At 31.6% G+C, this 20,272-nt stretch overlaps 2 protein-coding genes across 2 annotated transcripts; both read right to left on the minus strand.

The window, feature by feature from the left end:
- Window positions 1–1,778: 1,778 nt before the first annotated feature.
- Window positions 1,779–3,810, minus strand: LOC120212276. Its single transcript, XM_039210641.1, has 3 exons — window positions 3,684–3,810; window positions 3,105–3,602; window positions 1,779–2,345 (listed from the first exon to the last, which is right to left on the minus strand). The coding sequence occupies exons 1-3, from the start codon at window positions 3,772–3,774 to the stop codon at window positions 1,825–1,827; spliced, it is 1,110 nt and encodes a 369-aa protein (XP_039066572.1). The 5' UTR covers window positions 3,775–3,810; the 3' UTR covers window positions 1,779–1,824.
- A 4,905-nt stretch (window positions 3,811–8,715) lies between these two features.
- On the minus strand, window positions 8,716–10,874 carry LOC120212277 (pentatricopeptide repeat-containing protein At1g59720, chloroplastic/mitochondrial-like). The gene is made up of 2 exons (XM_039210642.1): window positions 9,912–10,874; window positions 8,716–9,722 (listed from the first exon to the last, which is right to left on the minus strand). Exons 1-2 carry the CDS (start codon window positions 10,821–10,823, stop codon window positions 8,895–8,897), a joined length of 1,740 nt encoding a protein of 579 aa, XP_039066573.1. The 5' UTR covers window positions 10,824–10,874; the 3' UTR covers window positions 8,716–8,894.
- Between the last annotated feature and the right edge of the window lie 9,398 nt (window positions 10,875–20,272).

Consider the following 20,272-nt stretch of genomic DNA (forward strand, 5'->3'; position numbering starts at 1 on the left):
CGTGACCCAATTACATAAAATTGATAAGGGTAATATTCGAGCATTTTAATCGAATCTATGTCGTCTCTTGAATTTAATTAATTGAATAACCTTATTCTCTAAATATTGGTAAAAATAAATATTTAATCAATTGCTTGATAGTTTTTTTTTTATTTTTACTTTTGCATGTGATTTCAAAGGGTTTTCAAAATAATAATGTTCGATCATAAACAATTAATTTTTTTACTCTTAAAATTATTTGAATATTATTTTGAAATTTAGAATGGAATTCTAATATTTCTTTATTTCGATTGGAGTAAGAATTGATTGCTTTAAGGTATGATAGATCGGTTCTTCTCGATAGAAAATAATTTAATATTATTATTTTCATCCAAAATTTGAAAAAATGTTATTTTAGGGAATCTTAAATTAAATTAGACTCGAACTTATACATTTTATAGCAAAGACAATTAATTAACCGACTAGGTACCGATTTAGGGCGTTGTGGGGGTGCTAATCCTTCCCTACACGTAACCGACTCCCGAACTCAAATTTTGGTAACGCAGACCCCAAGTTTGTTTTTTAATTAAAATTAATATTTTATTAAAATGGCAAAAATATTTTTTTTGGGTGCCCAATCACACCCTAATTAAGGATTGGTGGCGATTCCCCAAACAACGTTTTATAACTAATCGATCGATACAAAAAATCATTTTTCGAAACGGGATCACCTCTTTTCTCCCCCGAAAAAAGACCGTTTCGACAACATTTTTTTCTTCTTTCTTTCTCACTGAAATGGAAGAAAAACCTTATTATATATATTTTTTATTCTTTTACTAATCTCTCTTATATGAACACTTCTTAAGATAATTGGATGGTCTAGATTAATTGGGAGTTTAAATCTAGATCCAGTGGTCCACATTTGTCCCATACTTCCAATAAACATTTGGGTTAATTTAGTTATAAAGACTCCATTATTTTCCCTTATTTCGATTCGACCTTAAAATTTTCTTTTAGCTCTTACTCAAACCTTTTTCCCAAAAATTAAAATTTGACCCCCTCAATTCTATTTTTTCTATGATAATTATCTTTATTTTACATCCGCATCCTTCTATTCTTAAACTTGCTAATTTAGTCCTTGTTGAAATTTTGTTTGAGTCGTTACACCATCAGGTCAGAAGCTACCACTTTAGTGGCTGAAAATTTGGGAAATAAGGGAAATTTGGGATTGATCAGGTAGGGTCAGGAATTTTAGTTTAAATTTTGGGTCGGATGTCGGTCGGGTGGAACCCTTCAAAATCGAAGGCGGGTTGGGTGACGGATGGAGGGTGGCATTTTTTGGGGGATAGGCTAAAAATTTGATCCGACCCATGCTAATCCCTAATTTTGGGGTGGGTTCTAGTAACTCGACTTAGGGTCTTCTTGAACACTTACTCATTATAGATTAGGGTTAGGTATAAGATTGGAATCATGTAAGGTTTAGATTTGGGAATTGGGCTAGATGGTTTATGAATGCTCAATCGATTAAGAAAATATTGGTATATAATAATTGAAGTATTTAGAGCTCTTTGCCATGGTCTTCTCAAATTCGACTTTTCTCGCATTGAGATTAGATCGACTCAGTAAATCTTATCCGTCAATTGATCTACTCATATCCAGTTATTTCAGTGCTAAGTTTTTATCTTCTTAAAGCTCGGGATTTATTCTAATCTATAATTAATTTTATACTTTCACACTTATGCAACTTAAACTTGTAAAAACCAGTGATGATGAAGTTATTAGAAGCAACTAAGACTCAAATCTCCAATGACTTGTTTCATACTCAAATCTCCATATGGTTTTAGACTAAGAGACGGGGAGAACCTTGACATCATCCAAGACAGGCCCGCACATATGCCCAAAATCATGCAACTTGGTGTGGTAGTACGCACTGTAAAATGTAATCCTTGTTCTGTTTGAGATTGCTTCAAACTTAAAACTTGCCCTCTTGAATCCTCCCTTTCCTCGCGATTCGTATGGGACTTTGAGAGTAACCTTTCCGGCGAAGGCTTCCACCATCATCGACCCGTGACAATCGTTCTTGGCATCTCCAACAGTGAATGTGAGGGTGTATAGTTTGTTGGGAACTGTTCTGATCACTTGGGAGATGGCGCTCTCTATTCCAGCAACCATTTCGATGGCGAACAGTCCCGATGAAACCGAGAAGTGCCTCTTGTCGATGAATTTTACCGGCTTTATGGATTCGATGATCCATCCAGGGAGTGGTGAAACGCTGTCTTGCTTGTGCGGAGGCACTAGGACCCCTGTTGAGTAGTTCTTGAAGGTATACGGACCTGTCTCGAACCCACTGTTTTTTACAAGGTTTCCTGCTTTGACAATGTGATGTACATTAGAAAATTCGAATACATTTCGGTTAGACCTTATTTTATACACATAAATATAGAATTATATCAAGCCTTATAGTCAAAGTTTTCTAAAACCAAAGCCTTATAGTGTGCGAATCCACATGAAAAGGCATCTATAGTATAATCATCCAGTAAAGATGAGTTAATTGCAACATATGTCCTCAAAGTATGATTCTTATTTTAAATTAGTCATTAAACTTTTAAATATTATAATTTCATCCCTAAATTGTGACTATCATTCTAAAGTAGTCCTCAACTTTTAAACATTTCGATTTCATCCCCAAAATATGTCATTCATTCTAAATTGGTCCCTAACATTTTGAACATTCCATTTTCATCCCAAATTATAAGTATATACTAATCACATCTCTTGTTAATAAAATTGTCAGGTCAAGTTATATTATAATATGTTCAAAAAAAAAATTTTAGGTTAAATTGTGGTTGAAATTAATTACATATTTGCATGCTTTTACGGATGAAATTAAATATTCAAAGTTTGGGGACCAATTTAGAAATAGTCATAGTTTAGGGATGAAATTAAAATGTTCAAAAGTTTAACGACTAATTTAGAATGAGAGTCATAGTTTGGAGATGAAATTGGAATCTTTAAAAGTTTAAGGACTAATTTAGGGACATATGATGCGATTAACGTAAATATATATATATATATATATATATATATATATATATATATTACTTGGTAAACACTTAATCAATTACCTTGTGTATAAGTTAGAGGAGGCATTTCTTTGATGGCAATGACATCCAACAGAGGTCCACAAGTAGGATCTTCTTGAACTCCTGTGTTACGGAATGTGACCCTCACTACTTTCTCCGTTGCCTTGAAAGCAACAGCCATGGTATCACCACCATCGGTGCTATAAAGGGTCTGAATGGAGATGTCGGAGGTCTGACCAGGCACCGAGACCCTGAGCACCTCATCTTGGGCGCAAGTCCTGGTAGCACCGAACGTGATCGAGTAAACGAACCCGGGGTTCACATTCACGTTCTGATAGATCGAAGCCTCGTTGCCAAGCCTCACTGCATGTGCACCACGGGGAATGGGGAAGTAAAACCCACCAGGCTGAGGACCCCCCGAGACGAACTCCACCAGGCCTTGGATTTCCCATCCTGGAAGCGAGTGTTTCCCCACGATCACTGTCTTGTTGAGTTTCTCTTTCTTGGGTGCTTGCTCGAAGTTGCCGTTGTTCAAGAATCCTGGACATGAAAAGATTCATGGTTAGTTTCAAAGCTAATGTCTGCAAGAAAACGAAAGCAGGTATGCTAGCAGTTGTTTACCCTCGAGTGATGGGTAAACGGATGGTGCACGAGAGGCAGCACACAGAGAGAAAACCAGAGTAAAGCAAAGAGAGAGTAGCCAAGTAGCCATTGTTTTGATGAAGATGCAAGCAGCTTCCAAAGAAGTCTTAAATAACAGAAAAGGGCAAATTGGCATTGAAAAAGGGTTGGTAAGATCTAATGTTTATACGTAAAACGTTGAGAAGGAAGGTAGGGAGGAAGGACCCAAATTAGCCGTGAGATGTGTCGCTTTGTTTCTATTTTTCATTTTCTTTTATTATTAATACGAGCTGATTATAAGGTAAAGACTCTTAATTAGGGGTGAGCATTCGATCGAGTTGATTCTTGTAAAAAAATTTCGAGTCATTCGAGTTGACGAGTCTTAATTTATAACTCAAACTTAACTTGAAATTTTTTCAAGTCGAGTTGAGTTATTCGAGTTTCTATACAAATTTTATTATAATTATTTATAGTATTATGGTAAGGTTTAATTCTAATTTTTTGATTTTCTTTAACCATAATATATATATATATATATATATATATATATATCATATTCTTTTCACATTATAGTGCTATTTAATATATTAAATATAATCTAAAATTATAAATATATTTACAATATTATATTTTAAAGAATATATTTTGAGGGTAAAGTATTAATGAGAGTATAAAAGAGTCAAAGAATTAATTAGAAGAAAGATTTTGCAAACAATTGTAGTCAAAATACCAAATTGAGTAAAATGCAAAGTTAATGGACTAAATAAAATGAGAGTATATTTTTAGTAAAAAATAGGAATTGAAGTTACATTGGTATTCTATAGCGGTATAGTTACATGTGGTTCAAATTTGATAAAAAAAATAGAATTAAAATGCAGGATGAATTGAAGAAATAAGGAAATCATGAAAAGTTGGGACTAAATTGAAAAATTAAAAAAGAGGAATAGAAAGCACATATGTATTCTACGGTGGTTTAGGAGCATGTGATTCAAATTGGTAAAAAATGGACTTAAAATGAAGGAGAAATTGAATGAATAAGGAAATCAGACTACATCGCAAAACTATCAAAATATCAACCAAATTTTTGGTTTTTCGAGTAACTCAAAAATTCTAAATTTCAACTCGACTTGAATTTGTAAACCAAATCGATAGTTTGAGTTGACTCGAATAACTCGAATCGAATCACTCGAAATTAAAAAGAAGATCGATTTTTCAAGTCAAGTTGAGTTTTGCTCACCCTTACTCCCAATAATCTGACAATAATCGTTCAAACACCTCTTATAAATATAGTGTTCGAATCTTAGACATTTAAGGATAACAATCATCCTTTTAATCACTGAGGTAACTTAATTCTTTATATTTTTAAAATAATTTATTTTTTATATAAAACCTGAATTATAATTATGTATCTTATAATAATATAAAGGTTAACACTATTGATTAATAGTGTCAAATTATTAGATAGAATTTGTAAATCTTATAAAAAACACATAAAATCAAGAATGGACAGAAGAGAAGTGATTGTCAGGTGTTGTTATTTGAAAATTTTAAATTTACATATAATTTGAATATTTTTATATTTTCTATTCATAATATATTTTCATCTCTTAAAATTTTATAAGTTTCTCTTATTAAAATTTTATAAATTTATCCCCTAATATAAAATATTGCGTACGCTCCTGCATAAAATGATAAATAATTTTTTTATTAAAACATAAATATTATGTTAAACATTTTTTTTAAATAGTCTGGAGTGTTTATAAGGTAATAACTGTTCACAAATTTTTTTAACCTATAACGACGCACGCACAACTTGCAGACGAAGATTCTCGAACTCAAATTTATAAGAAGAACAATATTTTTAACATATAAACTTAATAGATTCATTATATTAAATAATTTTAAAATATATATGCACAATAAATATTTTATCAAAATATTAAATGGAACATTATTGTTGCTTTTCTCTTCATGTGCTATGTTTAGCAAGATTAATACGGCAGTATGGGAGGTGATTCCATTTTTGTATTGTAAAATGAGCAAAATAGGCGCGATTAATTCCCAACGTTTTAGCAAAAACGAGGTTGGGTTGATATTCTTTAAACATATTTTGAGTTTGAAATTTTGTATACACTAAAGTTTTCGTTAACAAATAAAATAAACGAACATGCAAATTTGACTTACCGATCTACAAGCAACCACCCATAAACATAGGGAACAGGGGGCAGCTGTCGTCCCTGAAATATTCAAATTAGTATATATTTTAAATATTTTTTTTAAATTTTTAATTGATAATTTATTTTCACCCTTAGAAATTTACAAGTTTGCTCACTCTTAAAAGTTTAAAAATTCGTCCACTTTAACATAAAATTTTGTATCCATTTCTACCACATACAACAATTATAATTTATGTGGTTCTAATCAAACAGGCTACTTGGTTGGTTCCTAACACATTAATCATACGTCTAACAAATTTATATTCCAAATGCGATTAATGGTGGCACTTTAAGCATTTATAGGGTTATTTTGTCTTTTAATTTTTGATGGTTAAGTCGTTGGCATTTGAATTGTTCTCTTAAAAAAATTAATATCTTTTCAACCTACAAAAATTGAACAGTTGGTGGATTTATATTTTGTTAAAGTTAAAAAAATATCCAATAAATTCGATTGGTTGTAACAAGTGCATGGTCTTCAACAAGTATTTTATATGTGGGCTTATACCGAAATAAGCATCTAAACTGTATCATTTTTTTTCTAAATAGGTGTATACAATATTTTTTAGACCATTCAAGTGTCTAATGTTATAAACGTTACTACTTTAGGTGTCCGGGTCGTCAATAATATTAATTTCCTCCATTAAGTGAAACATGTCACAATCTGATAATTTTAAATTTTTTATATAAAAATAAAAAAAATAAAATTATTTATTTTTAAAAAGAACACTAATTTTGAAACAACCCTAAAACATTAAAAACCTTCACTTCAACCCTTAAACCCACGCCTACCGGCGTCTTTTGCCATCCACGAAGCTCCACCCGACCTAATTTCCCCTTGGCGACCAAACCCCCTACGAAATTGTGACCGGTCCACGGTTGATCGACGACGAATCAACGTTTTATACAACGCGGAGCCTAGGATAAAAATCACGGTTCCGACGACTAACCAGTGACAAATACGTTGCCGTATAGCTAGGATGATGACAGAGACTACTTCGGTGGCGGTGGTCGTAGTCGGAAAGGGCGGCGACAGATTAGTGTTAGGATTTAGGGATTTTAGGGATTTTAAGGTTTTTTTGTAATTTAAAAGAAATTAAGATTTTTTATAAATATAATAATATTTTTAATAATTAAAAAAATAAATTACAAAATTATCATATTGTGACACGTGTCATTTAACGGAAAAAACTAACGGCCATTACGTTCTGGACACCTAAAGTGATCACATTTGTAACGTTAGACACCTAAATGATCGAAAAAACATTGTAAACACCTATTCCAACAAAACAAAGTATAGTTTAAACACTTATTTGATTATTAAGCCTTGTACGTGATTTCATTGTGGTGTCTTAAATTTTTAGATTGAAATTCAATCGGCGATGAAATCTCCAGATGTGAGTCTTATATTAGTTAGTCTAATATGCCTAGTCAGAAAGATTTAATATCAAATAGACTCCAGATGTGATTTGAACGAAGAATAAGAAGATGTTCTTAAGAACATCGCGAGTCTAAAATATAATTTGTTAATGTATTAAAGTTAAAAACCATAGAAATTGATTATAACAAAAAATATTATCAAAAATGTAATTTTTTAGGTTGAACATATTAATATTTTAGGTTAAACTGAAAATGTTATAAATTTGTATAATTTTTTCAATCGCAAATCCTAATACCATTACAATGTAATATTTTCGGTTGCAAATAAAAATGTTATAAATTTGTATAACTTTTTAAGTTTAAAATTGCTTTAAATTAATCTTAAATTAGTTACCCCATAGTAGAAAAATCGTCTTAAAGAACAATCATTCAGAAAGAAAATAGTAAAAAAAATTGAACATTCAAATCTCAGTAAAGGAAAACTTGACTTAAATTATAATAAATAAAGGGAGAAAGATAAAGAAAGCATATTCAAGAACCAAACCCAATGGGAGAAAAAACTAATATTTTTGTCATCATCTAATCTAAATCCTAAACCCTAAACCCTAAATCTTAAATCCAGGTATTCATTTTATGATCATCAGAAAAGGGTAGATAAAGAACAGGGGTTGGTTTAGAAATGAGAAATGTGAGAATTCATGAAGTAAAATTTAGTTTATGAATGGTGTTGCTACACAAATGATCATTAATGTTAAAATAAATTTTTAATTTTTCCAATGGAATTTTAAAAGCAATAAATTGGTTACTAACATTATCGATTTATAATAAATTAATCATTCATCATTAACCACCGTTAGTGTAATGTGACACGTTAAGTTGACTTGTTTAACACTATTTGAACACATGGGACAAGAATTGACTGACCTTTGACTATCCTCCACCACGGTTCCAAGATAATATATTAGTATTCGTAAAACTTAGGACGTGTTATATGCTCAAACTTTCAAACTGAGTATTTTTGTCTGTGTTGGTCAACTGCTACCGTATGTTTGAAATGGTGATAAATTATTGTTATCATGATTTGGATTGATGAAGCTACAACATGCTACATTGCTTATGTGTTCAATATTAACATATGCTTACTGTTATCATACAAATCATTGTTTATGCTTAATTATATTACTGCATGCTTAAACCTATCAAGTGATCTCAATAGTTAAGGTGATTATTATTCTCCTCGGATGTGCTGAGTTCGAGCAGCTACGCCTACAAGGTATGTATACATCGTTGTTAATGATTAAAAAAGATTTTGAATATATACTACATTGCAAAATGTGAAAGTTATCGGTTGTTCACAATGAATAGTAGCTATATTTTCCTTCACCAAATAATTTTTGATAAACAAGTCTTTTTTTAATTAATCTGGGTAAATACAAGGCAATATCTGTTCGAAGATAACTCTCAACTATTTGATATTGAACGCTCACATCTCTGCCATTCATGATGCTCGAACCATTTGACAAATAAGTTTTTAAGTTCCTCAGCGTATACCATGTTTACTGTGAGGCACCTAAGGTATTTGAGAACAGTACGGGTATCCGAGAAAAGAAGTGGACAATCACCAATAATCCCTGCAAGAGCATGTACCATTGACAAACTTATGGAACCGAACTCGATCTCTAACAATTATTTCACGCTCATAAATTTTACTGATGATCTTTGTGACTTCATGGCAATCAATACAAACTCTTAGGTTCTTTACTATTCGAATCGAGGCTGGTGCTTTCGTCTTTAAAAGTCCATAAGCAATGGCAAGCCTCTCACTGTGCTCACACAGGTAAATTCCTTTCTCTTCATCAGCAACATTGTGAAGCACATCAGATATCAGTGGTTCATGCCCAGAATCGCTAACTCGCTCAGAAATAACCCTTAAAACTTGTCTTATCTCCTTTGCCTCGGGATGATGCCAGTCTCCCGACACAAACTCATGAACAAGACCACCAATTTCAATTGAGGTACACCCAGGAACTGCCTTCATGCCCATTTGCTTCATCTTTTTTCTCACATAGCTCATCTTTTCCCACTGAGAAACTGATGCATAGAAATTTGACAGCAGAATATAGTTCTCTGTATTTGTTGGCTCTAATGCAAGAAGTTGCTCTCCCGCGATTTCACCTTTATGAAGCATCTTATTCTTCTGGCAACCAATGAGTAATGTTCGCCATATTACTGGATTTGGTGAGAAAGGCATGGTTTGAACAAAACTACAAGCCTCATCAACATGGCCAGCTCGGCAGAGAAGATCAACCATACAACCATAATGCTCTAGTGATGGTTCGATTCCTAATTCAATCATGCTTGACCAATATCTCCTACCCAAAGAAACCAGTCCACCATGGGCACAAGCAGATAAAATGCCAATAAAAGTAACATGGCTAGGTGTAACCTGGAAGAAAACAGACAGTAAGAATCACCAATTTGCATTTTTTTCTGTCAAAATTACTTACAAAACATCAGGCCAGCTTGATCAAAGCATGAGCATATATGCATAGGATCTAATAACATTGTCTTCTGGAATGTAATGCTTTATGAATCTAAACTCTAAGATGCTTGTGCTGTACATCTACTTCCATACCTTGGATTCCTCCATTCTAGAAACCGCTTCCAAAGCCTCCTCTGCTAAGCCGTGAACTGCCAATCCAACAACCATCGAACTCCAAGCTTTCTGGTCTTTTACAGGCATTCCACTGAAAATTTCTTTTGCCTTTTCAATGCATCCACATTTTGCATACATGTTAACTAGCGCAGTACTAATCATGATATCAGTCTCAATCATCTGCTTCTCAATATACGCATGGATCCACCTACCAATATCCAATGCCCCTGCCATAGCACATGCAGAAATCACACTAACCATCGTTACCTTATCAGGGACAACTTTCGACATTTGCATTTCCCTAAACGCACCAAAAGCCTCATTGACCAATCCCATCGTAGCATAGCCACTTATCATTGTACTCCATTCTACCAAGCCTCTCTCGGGAATTTCATCGAACACTTTTTCCGCCAGCTCAATATCTTCGCATTTCGCATAAAAATTTAGCAACCCTGTTTGAACAAACGAGTTCGAGCCAAACCCGGATAGGAAAACACGAGCATGAACCTGTTGACCGTCTTCGAAAGACAAAATATTGGAGCAAGCCTTAAGCACGAAAGCCAGGGTAAATGTATTAGCTGAAGGATACCCTTTTCTGACCATTTTTTTATATAAAGAAAAGGGCACCCTGGATTGGGTTCCAATAAGAGAATAACCCCGAATAAGGGAATTCCAAGAGAAAATATTTGGGTTGGGGATTTGATCGAAAACTTTGTGAGCAAGATTGATATCTCCATGGCGAGAAAGAGCACAAAAACCAACTATTTTCGAGAGGAGGAAGGAAAGGGTGGAAATGGGATGGAGGCGAGTCAGAACACGCGCATAGATTTGACGAATGACGCGCGTATTTGGGCATTTTTCAATTAGACGAGCAATTCTCTCTTCTTCCATCTTTTTTCTTTGCTCATGAAACACAGTTCATTTGTTCTACGGGAAACAAAACTTAACGGCTACCGAAGGTAAATGGACCTCATATTCAGGCCTGGATTCTCTGTGACTTATAAAGATGTGGCGGGAAAGCCCTATTTCCTTATTTTATATTTAAGGGTAAATTATATCAGATATCATCGAACTTTAGGTGTTGTATTGTTTATACCAATAAGTTTTAATTTTATCAATTATGATACTGAACTTTTATTTCATTTCAATTACATCACTGGGCCGTTCAATTGTTAATTGTCAGATCAAAATGACTTCTCTTTGGTGAGGTGTCTATGTCGGCAGTCGTCAACCATGTCATTGTGTCGTTAACGATTTAACGGTTCAGTGGTATAATTGAAATGAAAATCAAAATTTAGTACTATAATTGTAAAAATTGAAACTTAAATGGTATAAACTAGAGAAAGCCAAAAGTTCGGTGATATTTGACTTAGTTTATCTTATCTTTAATTTCATACATAAACAAGACGTTTGGAAAATAGTATTAAATTACTATTATTTAAATCTAATTATAGAAATATATATTTATTACTTTGTGAAAAATAAAATGATTCATTGAACTCGACTGAATTCATATTTTAAAATATTTTGAAATAAAATCACAATCTGACTCCACTAAAAAAATATGGACGAATATATGACTTTATGTTAGGGGTAAACTTATAGATGAGGACGAACTTATAAAATTTTAACAGAGTAAAAACATATTATTAATAAAAAATACACATAAAAAATCTAAAATATAAAAAAATTGAAAATTTCAGGAGGACCATTGATCTCACCCACTCCCTCAGTTTATTCTTAAAAAAAATTAACTCTCACGAATTTAAATAACATAATTATATATATATATATATATATGCATGCATGCATATAACTATTTGACTTATGATATCATATTTGGTCAATTTTATTATGGAGTTGGTGACACTTTAGCTGGAACCTACACAGTGAGAAACTACATGGAGTAATAAGTTTGTGTTGTTACCTATATTATGAAATGAATATATATAATATAATATAAAATTCTTTCAGTTTTGTATAGACTTATGACTGTTGGACGAGTGAAATATATGGCTGAGATTAACTCCTCGGGTCATTGTTTAGATTAATTTCTCGTTTTCTTTATAGCTAATATCTTCTTATTTCTTATTGTTAATCTCATTCATCTATTTTCACTCATTTAATAGTGAAACTAAAAGAATTTATTTCCTAAAATTGTGTAAAAATAAAAGAATTTAATATTGTGTAATCACTGGCGGAAGCGTTGGCCACGTCAATTATTTTTTAAAAATATTAATATATATATATATATATTAGAAAAATAAAGAAAGAAAAAATTTACCAGGTCCCTCAATTTAAAAAAATTATATTTATGAAAAATAAAAATACTTTAATCACTGATATAATAAAATTCCTAGTTATACCCTTGTATGTAATAGGATTATATATATATATATATATATATATATATATATATATATATATATATATATAATTGGAGTTGGAATATATATGTTTTAAGAGGATGGTACCAGTCGCAGATGTAGGTACGAGTAGGGTTGCAAAATCAGGTAATCGTTCAGGTTTCAGTCGGATTCTAATAGGTTAGGTCAAATCAGATACAAGTTGAGTCAGGTCAATTTAATGGGTTGACTCCGATTAGGTTGGGTCCAGGTCAAATCAGTTCAGGTTATTTTCGGGTTGATTTGACATCAAATTTAGTTCGGGTTCAAGTCGGGTTAATTTCAGTTCAGATTGATATCAGTTCAGGTCAAAATGGTTCAGGTCCGAAGCAGTTAAATATCAGCTTAATTTAGGTTCGGATGGACTTCAGTCGAATCTTTTTCAATTCGGGTGACATCATTGACAGACAAAATTCATGTAGAATCTTACCAGATACGGATTGACTTCATGTCGAGTCATTTTTTGGTTAATTATTTTTTGCCTTTCAATCTTTCATGAACGTGAATGATAACATCGATTTGTAATTAGTAATTATATATGATTTAGAATAAATTAAAAATATAAATAATTATGGGTCAATTTTGATAAAAATATAATTTGAAGTACTAAATTGAACAAACATAAAATTAGAAATAAAAAATTAAATAAATTAAATAACACACATAGAAAAGGGATCAAACTGAATTAATTATAAAATGTGAAATTAAAATTAATATAAAAAATAGATTAAATTGAATAAATTTAAAAATTGGTGAACAAAATAGAATTTGAAATGAAATCTATTATGTGATTTACAGGGTTTGAAGTAAATTACAAAAATATAAATAAGTATGGGTCAATTTCAATACAAATATAATTTGAAGGACTAAATTGAACAAATATAAAATTACAAATTAAAATTTAAATAAAATAAACAACATAAAATGATCATATCAAAATAATTGTAAAATGAGAGGAAAAATTATAAAATTGACTGAATTACATTCATTTCAAAAGTTGAGGAAAACTTTATATATATATAAATTTGCCGAGGCCCAAATTTAACTAGTATTTATAGGCTAAATTTGTAATTTTCAAAACTTTTATAATATTTTTTTTCATTATATCATTTCACACTCTCTCTACAATTTGTTTTTCTCAAAATTCTCTACATTCTCTCTAGAATTTATAGCCACAAACAACAAAAAATCAGAAAAGTTTGATTTTTTCAATGAAACTGTCATTTTTCATCTGTGTTCATCCCCTTTTTAATCCTTACAAACACAAAAAAACTTGACACAACCTATTTTTTTAAGATCAAAACTCAAGAATTTCATATTTTTCTTCACATGTTGTTCATTTTTCCCCTTTTTAATTCTCGAAAATAGAAAAATCACTCACCTTTTTGGGTTAACTCGATCAAACCCAATCTTTGTTCATCTTCTGTTCATCCCCAAAACCCTCGTTTAATCCTTATAAACACCAAAAATCTTAACCAATTATGTCTTTTAGATCAAAATTCAAAATCGAAACACTGTTCATATTATGTTCATCCCAAAACCTTTGTTTGATTTATACAAACACAAAAAAATTTCCCTACTTGTTTTATAAGATTAAAACCCCAAACTCTAACATTATTCATATTCTTAAAAATGGATGTCCCTTGTTCCCATATATAATGAGGTAAGGGGGAGGTAAGATAGTAGGCTGCCCCCAACACTAAGTTGAGAGCAGCTTCCGTAGGAGACCTCCAAATTATGAAATGCCCTCCATGTGACTCGATCCCATGACCTCAAGATTAAGAACCTTTTGCTCTACCAACTGAGCTGGATGGTCATTTCATTATTCATATTCTTACCTAACCCTAATTCCCTAAATCCCAAAATCTGAGACTCTTCCCCTTCTTTTTCTATTTCCAAAATCCCAACTCCCTAACATTATTTATCCCCTTTTCCCCCTTCTCTAATCGAAACTCTTCCCCTTCCCCCATATTTCAAACAGTGTTAATCACCTATTCCTATTCTCTAACAGAGACTCTTCTTTTCTTCCTTCCCCCCCAAAATCCCAAAACCCCATTATTCTTCTCTAATCGAAACCCCATTCTTCTTTTTATGTTCCCAAAAACCTTGAAACTCCATCACTATTCATTATTTTCTCTAAATGAGAATCTTCCCCTTCTTTTTATTCTTTAACCGAGTTTTTTATTATTATTTTGTTTTTAATTGTTATTTCGAGACTAATAATTTTGTTAGGATTGATGAAGCTCAATTTGAACAACCAAAAAAGTGCCAAGAAGGGTGAATTGGAAAAATTATATTTAGGGAGTAAGGAGAAAGAAAAGATAGACAAGTTTGCACAACGATTTATAGTGGTTCGACTTCTCAACTAAGTCTATATCCACTACCTTAGCTCCTTACTAAGGATTTTCTAACAAATTCACTAATTTGTTCTTTCTTTTCAAGGATAAAGAGATAACCTTTACAAACTCCCTATCTTTTAAATTGGCTAAAATAGAACCAAAATCCCTTTACAAAAGGATAAAAGAAATAAACAATACAACTCTACAGGGTAGGGTGTTTACAAAATTAAGCTCACAAGAACAAAATATTTACAAGAGAATAGGAATAAAGAGTGAAAAGCTCTTCTCTTGTTTTTGATTGCTTGGATAGGTGTTCTAACCCTTCTTAAAGTGTCTTGAACTTGTATTTATATGTTGGAATGAGGTTGTGGCCATTTTTAGCCATTAGGGATGATTTTTAGCCATTTGGGGATGTTTTCTCTGCAAAATAAAGTTGCCCAAGACAGAGGGTATCGGTACTCCTATAGGTAGTATCGGTACTACCTTTGTAATATTTAAATAAAACTAGCCGTTACTAGCCGTTGGGCCTGACAGTATCGATACTAGGCCTATGGTATCGATACTACTATATAAAGTAGTATCGGTAACCTTTTGGGTATTGATACCATTTTTGCATTATGGAATTTAAGCAATCCTGGTAGTATCGATATTACCTAGAGAGTATCGATACTTCTCTTACAAAGGGTATCAGTACCACATGAACAATATCGGTACTGTTTATATAATATCGAAACTGTAAGAACAATATTGGTACTACGTACGTTGAAAAACAATTTTGTGCTCAAATTCACTTTTAATGGACTTTGAATTATTTTTGAAAACTTTGAATGAATTCAATTTAAGTCTAAAAACATTTTGCCTTAAATTGTTATATTAAAACATTTGAAAAATTGTTTTGGGCAAAACTATCCCTTAATAAAACATTTAATTAAAAAGAGACATATTTTGGAAAATGTTAAAAGCTCCATCTTTTTCATTGAGAAATTGAATTTTTCAAACCATACTTCTCAACCTTTTTGTTATATAAAAAATAATTCAACTTTAAAGTTAAAAAATAACAATGGAGAGTAAATGGTAAATTTTATCATAAAATCTTTTGAAAAATTAAAAGCTCCCCCTCAATAAATGCATTCCAAAAAAATTTTGACTTTAAAGAGCATGACACTTAAAAAAATTGAATTTCAACAAAGATGAACAAACATGTTAGTAGCACATGAAATTCAATATATCCAAGTCTAAATACTTTATGCAATACAATTTTTGAATTTAAATACATGTACATAAAGCTATAAAAAAATGTTATGCATTTGAAAAAAAATTTGATATCAATTGTTAGAGAGATCATTTTCCATAAACCACATGCATAAACATTTAATTTTAGGTTAAAAGTTTAAAATTTGTAAAATCAAAGCATTTGAAAAATTGATATAAATTGTTAGAGAGATATCATTTGCATTTAAAACCAATTTGGACTAAAATTCATTATGTTGAACTAAAATTATGAAAAATCATTAAAGCTTTAAAAATGTTCATCATAATACACTTTTCAACATACATGAGATAGAAAACATAAAACGATTTAAGATAAAAAACTCATGCATGCTTAAATCAAATGAGCAACCAATTAACCAAAGCAAAAACATTAAGCTTAGAGGTTACTCATTCCTTTTCAAGTATGGCTAGAGAATTTGAATATCTTCAATTTCATCATCATTGCTCCTACACACCTACAAGAGACATTTAAGTGGATTTTGGTATCCAAATTGCTTTGGATCCTTGAGTATTAGTTTCAATACCCCTTTTTACCTTAGGAACTCGTACTTGTCTAATTTTAAAAGATTTTATTTTCTTTATGGGACAAGTATGTTCCATATGACCATGAAAATGACAATGTGAGCATTTTTCCATTTTTAAACATAATGAGTTATTTTTAGAAATTAATTCTTTTTCTTTTGTTAAAATCTCAAGCTTAACTTTCAAATCAAAATTATCTTTTTCTAAATCATTGATTTTGACTTTTGAAAACTCTAAATAATTTTTCAAGGATTCATTTTGTTTTTCAAAATCAACTTTTGCTTTCAAAACCAAATCATTTTCAAATTTAAGTTTTGAAATTAATTTCTTATATTTGGAATTCATGGTCTCAAATTCAAAATACAACTCATTATAAGTAACTTGTAACTCATCAAAAGAATAAGAATCTAATTCACTAGAGTTATAAGTTACCATTGAATATTCTCCAATGACCATGAGGCATAGGTTGGCTACTTCATCTTCATCATTAGAGTCATCTTCTTCACTCCAAGCTGCTATAAATGCTTTCTTTTTTACTTGATCCATTATTCTTTAGGAAGGGACATTCATACTTGACATGCCTCGTTCTTTGACATTTGAAACATACGGGGGACTATTCTTTTTGGTCGATTCCTACTTCACTTCCTTACAAGTAATGAATCTCTTGAATCTTTTGAAGATCTTGGCCATATATTCTTCTTCATCATCGTCTTCATCCACCTCTTCATTTGAATCTTGATTGCTCTCATTGGTGGATTTGAATGCAATACCTACCTCATTCTTCTTGTTCTTCTTTTCTTCATCATCTTCTTCTTTCTTTACCATTAACGCACGAGTGAAAAGAGAACCGATAAGCTCATCAAGAGTGAGTGACTTAAGGTTCTTAACTTCAATAATCACTAAATTCTTTGATTGCCAAGACTTTGAAAGAGAGTATATCATTTTCCTCACAAGCTTCTCATTAGGTGTTACTTCTCCAAATCCCTTAAGACTATTGACAATCACAGAAAATCTATCTGTCATAGCTTTGATGTCTTAATCTGGTCTCATCTTGAAATTCTCATAGCTATAGTTGAGAAGACTAATTTTGGTTTCCCTCACTTCGTTAGTTCCTTAATGAGTGACTTGGAGCTTGTCCCAAATCTCATTGGCATTAGAACAAGAGGAGACTCTTCAATATTCATCTGGGCCTAATGCACAAAATATAATGTGCATAGCCTTAGCATTGAGTTGGAACTTATTCTCTCCATAACTCCAATCATCCATCTCACCGGGTGGAATAATGTATCCCTTCATGATTGAGTTCCAAGATCCTAGATCATTGGCTAGAATGAATAGCATCATCCTATTCTTCTAATAGGCATAATTTGCTCTATTGAAGTAAGGTGTTTTGTTGACCCGTTAAGAGTCTTCAATGTATCAAGAATTGTCTCAAGGTGGTTAAACCTTCTAATAAGTCAAGCTCTAATACCAATTGTTAGGATTGATGAAGCTAAATTTGAATAAATTGGAAAATTATATTTAGAAAGTAAGGAGAAAGAAAAGATAGACAATTTTGCACAATGATTTATAGTGGTTCAACTTCTCAACTAAGTCTACATCCACTACCTTAGCTCCTCACTAAGGATTTTCTAACAAATTCACTAATTTTTTCTTTTTTTTCAAGGACAAAGAGATAACCTTTACAAACTCCCTATCATTTAAATTGGTTAAGATATAACCAAAATCCCTTTACAAAAGGATAAAAAAAGTAAATAATAAAACCTCTACAAGGCAGGGTCTTTACAAAATTAAGCTCACAAGAACAAAATATTTACAAGAGAATAGGAATAAAGAGTGAAAAACTCTTATCTTGTGTTTGATTGCTTGAATATGTGTTCTAACCCTTCTTCAAGTGTCTTGAACTTGTATTTATATGTTGGAATGAGGTTGTGGCTGTTTCTTACTGTTGGGGATGATTACTAGCCATTTGGGGATGTTTTCTCTACAAAATAAAGTTACCCATGACAGAGGGTATCGGTACTCCTATAGGGAGTATCGGTACTACCTTTGTAATATTTAAATAAAACTAGCCATTACTAGCTATTGGGACTGATGGTATCGATACTACTATGTAAAGTAGTATCGGTACCCCTTTGGGTATCAGTACCATTTTTGCATTATGGAATTTGAGCAATGCTTGTAGTATCGATACTACTTAGAGAATATCGATACTTATCTTACATAGGGTATCATACCACATGAACAATATTGGTACTATTCATATAATATCAATACTGTAAGAACAATATCGGTACTACGTAAGTTGAAAAACAATTTTGCGCTCAAATTAAGTTTTAATGGACTTTGAATTATTTTTGAAAACTTTGAATGAATTCAATTCAAGTCCAAAAACATTTTGCCTTAAATTGTTATATCAAAACATTATAAAAAGTGGTTCAATAAATTTTTTCTATATTTTTTAGGAGACTTTCAAGCAGATCAGAATTAACAACCTCATATAGAGGTAAACTATCTATTTTTTTTCTTTTTTTATATTTATGATTTTTATAGTTACTAATATTTTTTATTTCTTACAAGGGGATGCTAATGATCAACTGTCCGAAGCTGTTATGTCAAAGTTTCCTCTGAAGAGGAAATGTTCATCCGAGTTTGGGAGAAGAACTTCTCCTGTTTGGGACCATTATACATTCATCAAGTCTGCCGATGGTGGTGTTTATGCCGAGTGTATGTATTGCAAAAAGAAAAGGTATAAAATGATTCTTATATTGGTACATTTAAACCTAAAAGACATATTTATAAATGTCAAGCTTATAAGGATTATGTTTCTGTTAATCCTGGTATGGTAAGTTCTTTTGATCAAAATAAATACTGTAAATTGTTTGCTAAGGCTATTTTATGTCATGGTTATGCTTTGAGTATGGTTGATCATGAAAAACTTAGTGTGTTGCATTATTACCTTAATTCTAATGTGAATGATATCTCGAGGTATACTATTACTAAGTATTGCATGCTAGAGCATGAAAAGCATAAAAAATATATGCTTGATTCAATTCATTCTGTTTCAAGTCGTATTTGTTTTACATGTGGTGGATGGTTTGCCTCCACTTCACGTTCTTATTTTACTCTTACTGCACATTATGTTGATAATATCAGGAAACTTCAGTCTAAAATACTGAAGTTTTATCGTTTCACTCCACCCCATGATGCTGAGTCAATTTTAAGTTTGTTAAAAAGATAATATGTGTGGGGTCTTGAAAGAAAAGATTTTACCTTAAATCTTAACAATGCTTTAGCAAATGATAAAATGGTGAAGTGACTTAGAGATGATTTGAGTGTCATTTCTCCTCTTCCATGAAATGGTAAGTACTTTCATATAAGGTATTCTGCCCACATTTTGAACTTGATAGTTCAAAAGAGTTTGAAGGTAATTGATTATTCTGTTATGAATTTGCGTGAAATTGTTAAGTTTATTGATTCTTCTGATTCTCAATTTGGTTCCTTTGAATTAGCTGTTAAAGGCTGTGATTTTTCTCTTCGTTGTAAGTTGTTATTGAATGTTTCTACTCGATAGAATTCTACTTACTTAATGATTCATAGGGCACTTGATGCTAAATTAACCATTAATTTGTTTGTTAATAGGGAAAATGACTTGGATATGATTACTGAAAATGAGTGGGAAATTGTTCAAACTATCTGTGATTTTCTTGAGTCATTTTATAAAATTATAACTTTGTTCTCTGAATCTAAGTATCCCACTTCAAACTTGTACTTGGCTAACGTTGTTGCAATTGAAAAGTTA

This window comes from Hibiscus syriacus, unplaced genomic scaffold (assembly GCF_006381635.1).
Source record: "Hibiscus syriacus cultivar Baekdansim isolate YM2019G1 unplaced genomic scaffold, ASM638163v2 tig00110009_pilon, whole genome shotgun sequence".
Taxonomy (NCBI): Eukaryota; Viridiplantae; Streptophyta; class Magnoliopsida; order Malvales; family Malvaceae; genus Hibiscus; species Hibiscus syriacus.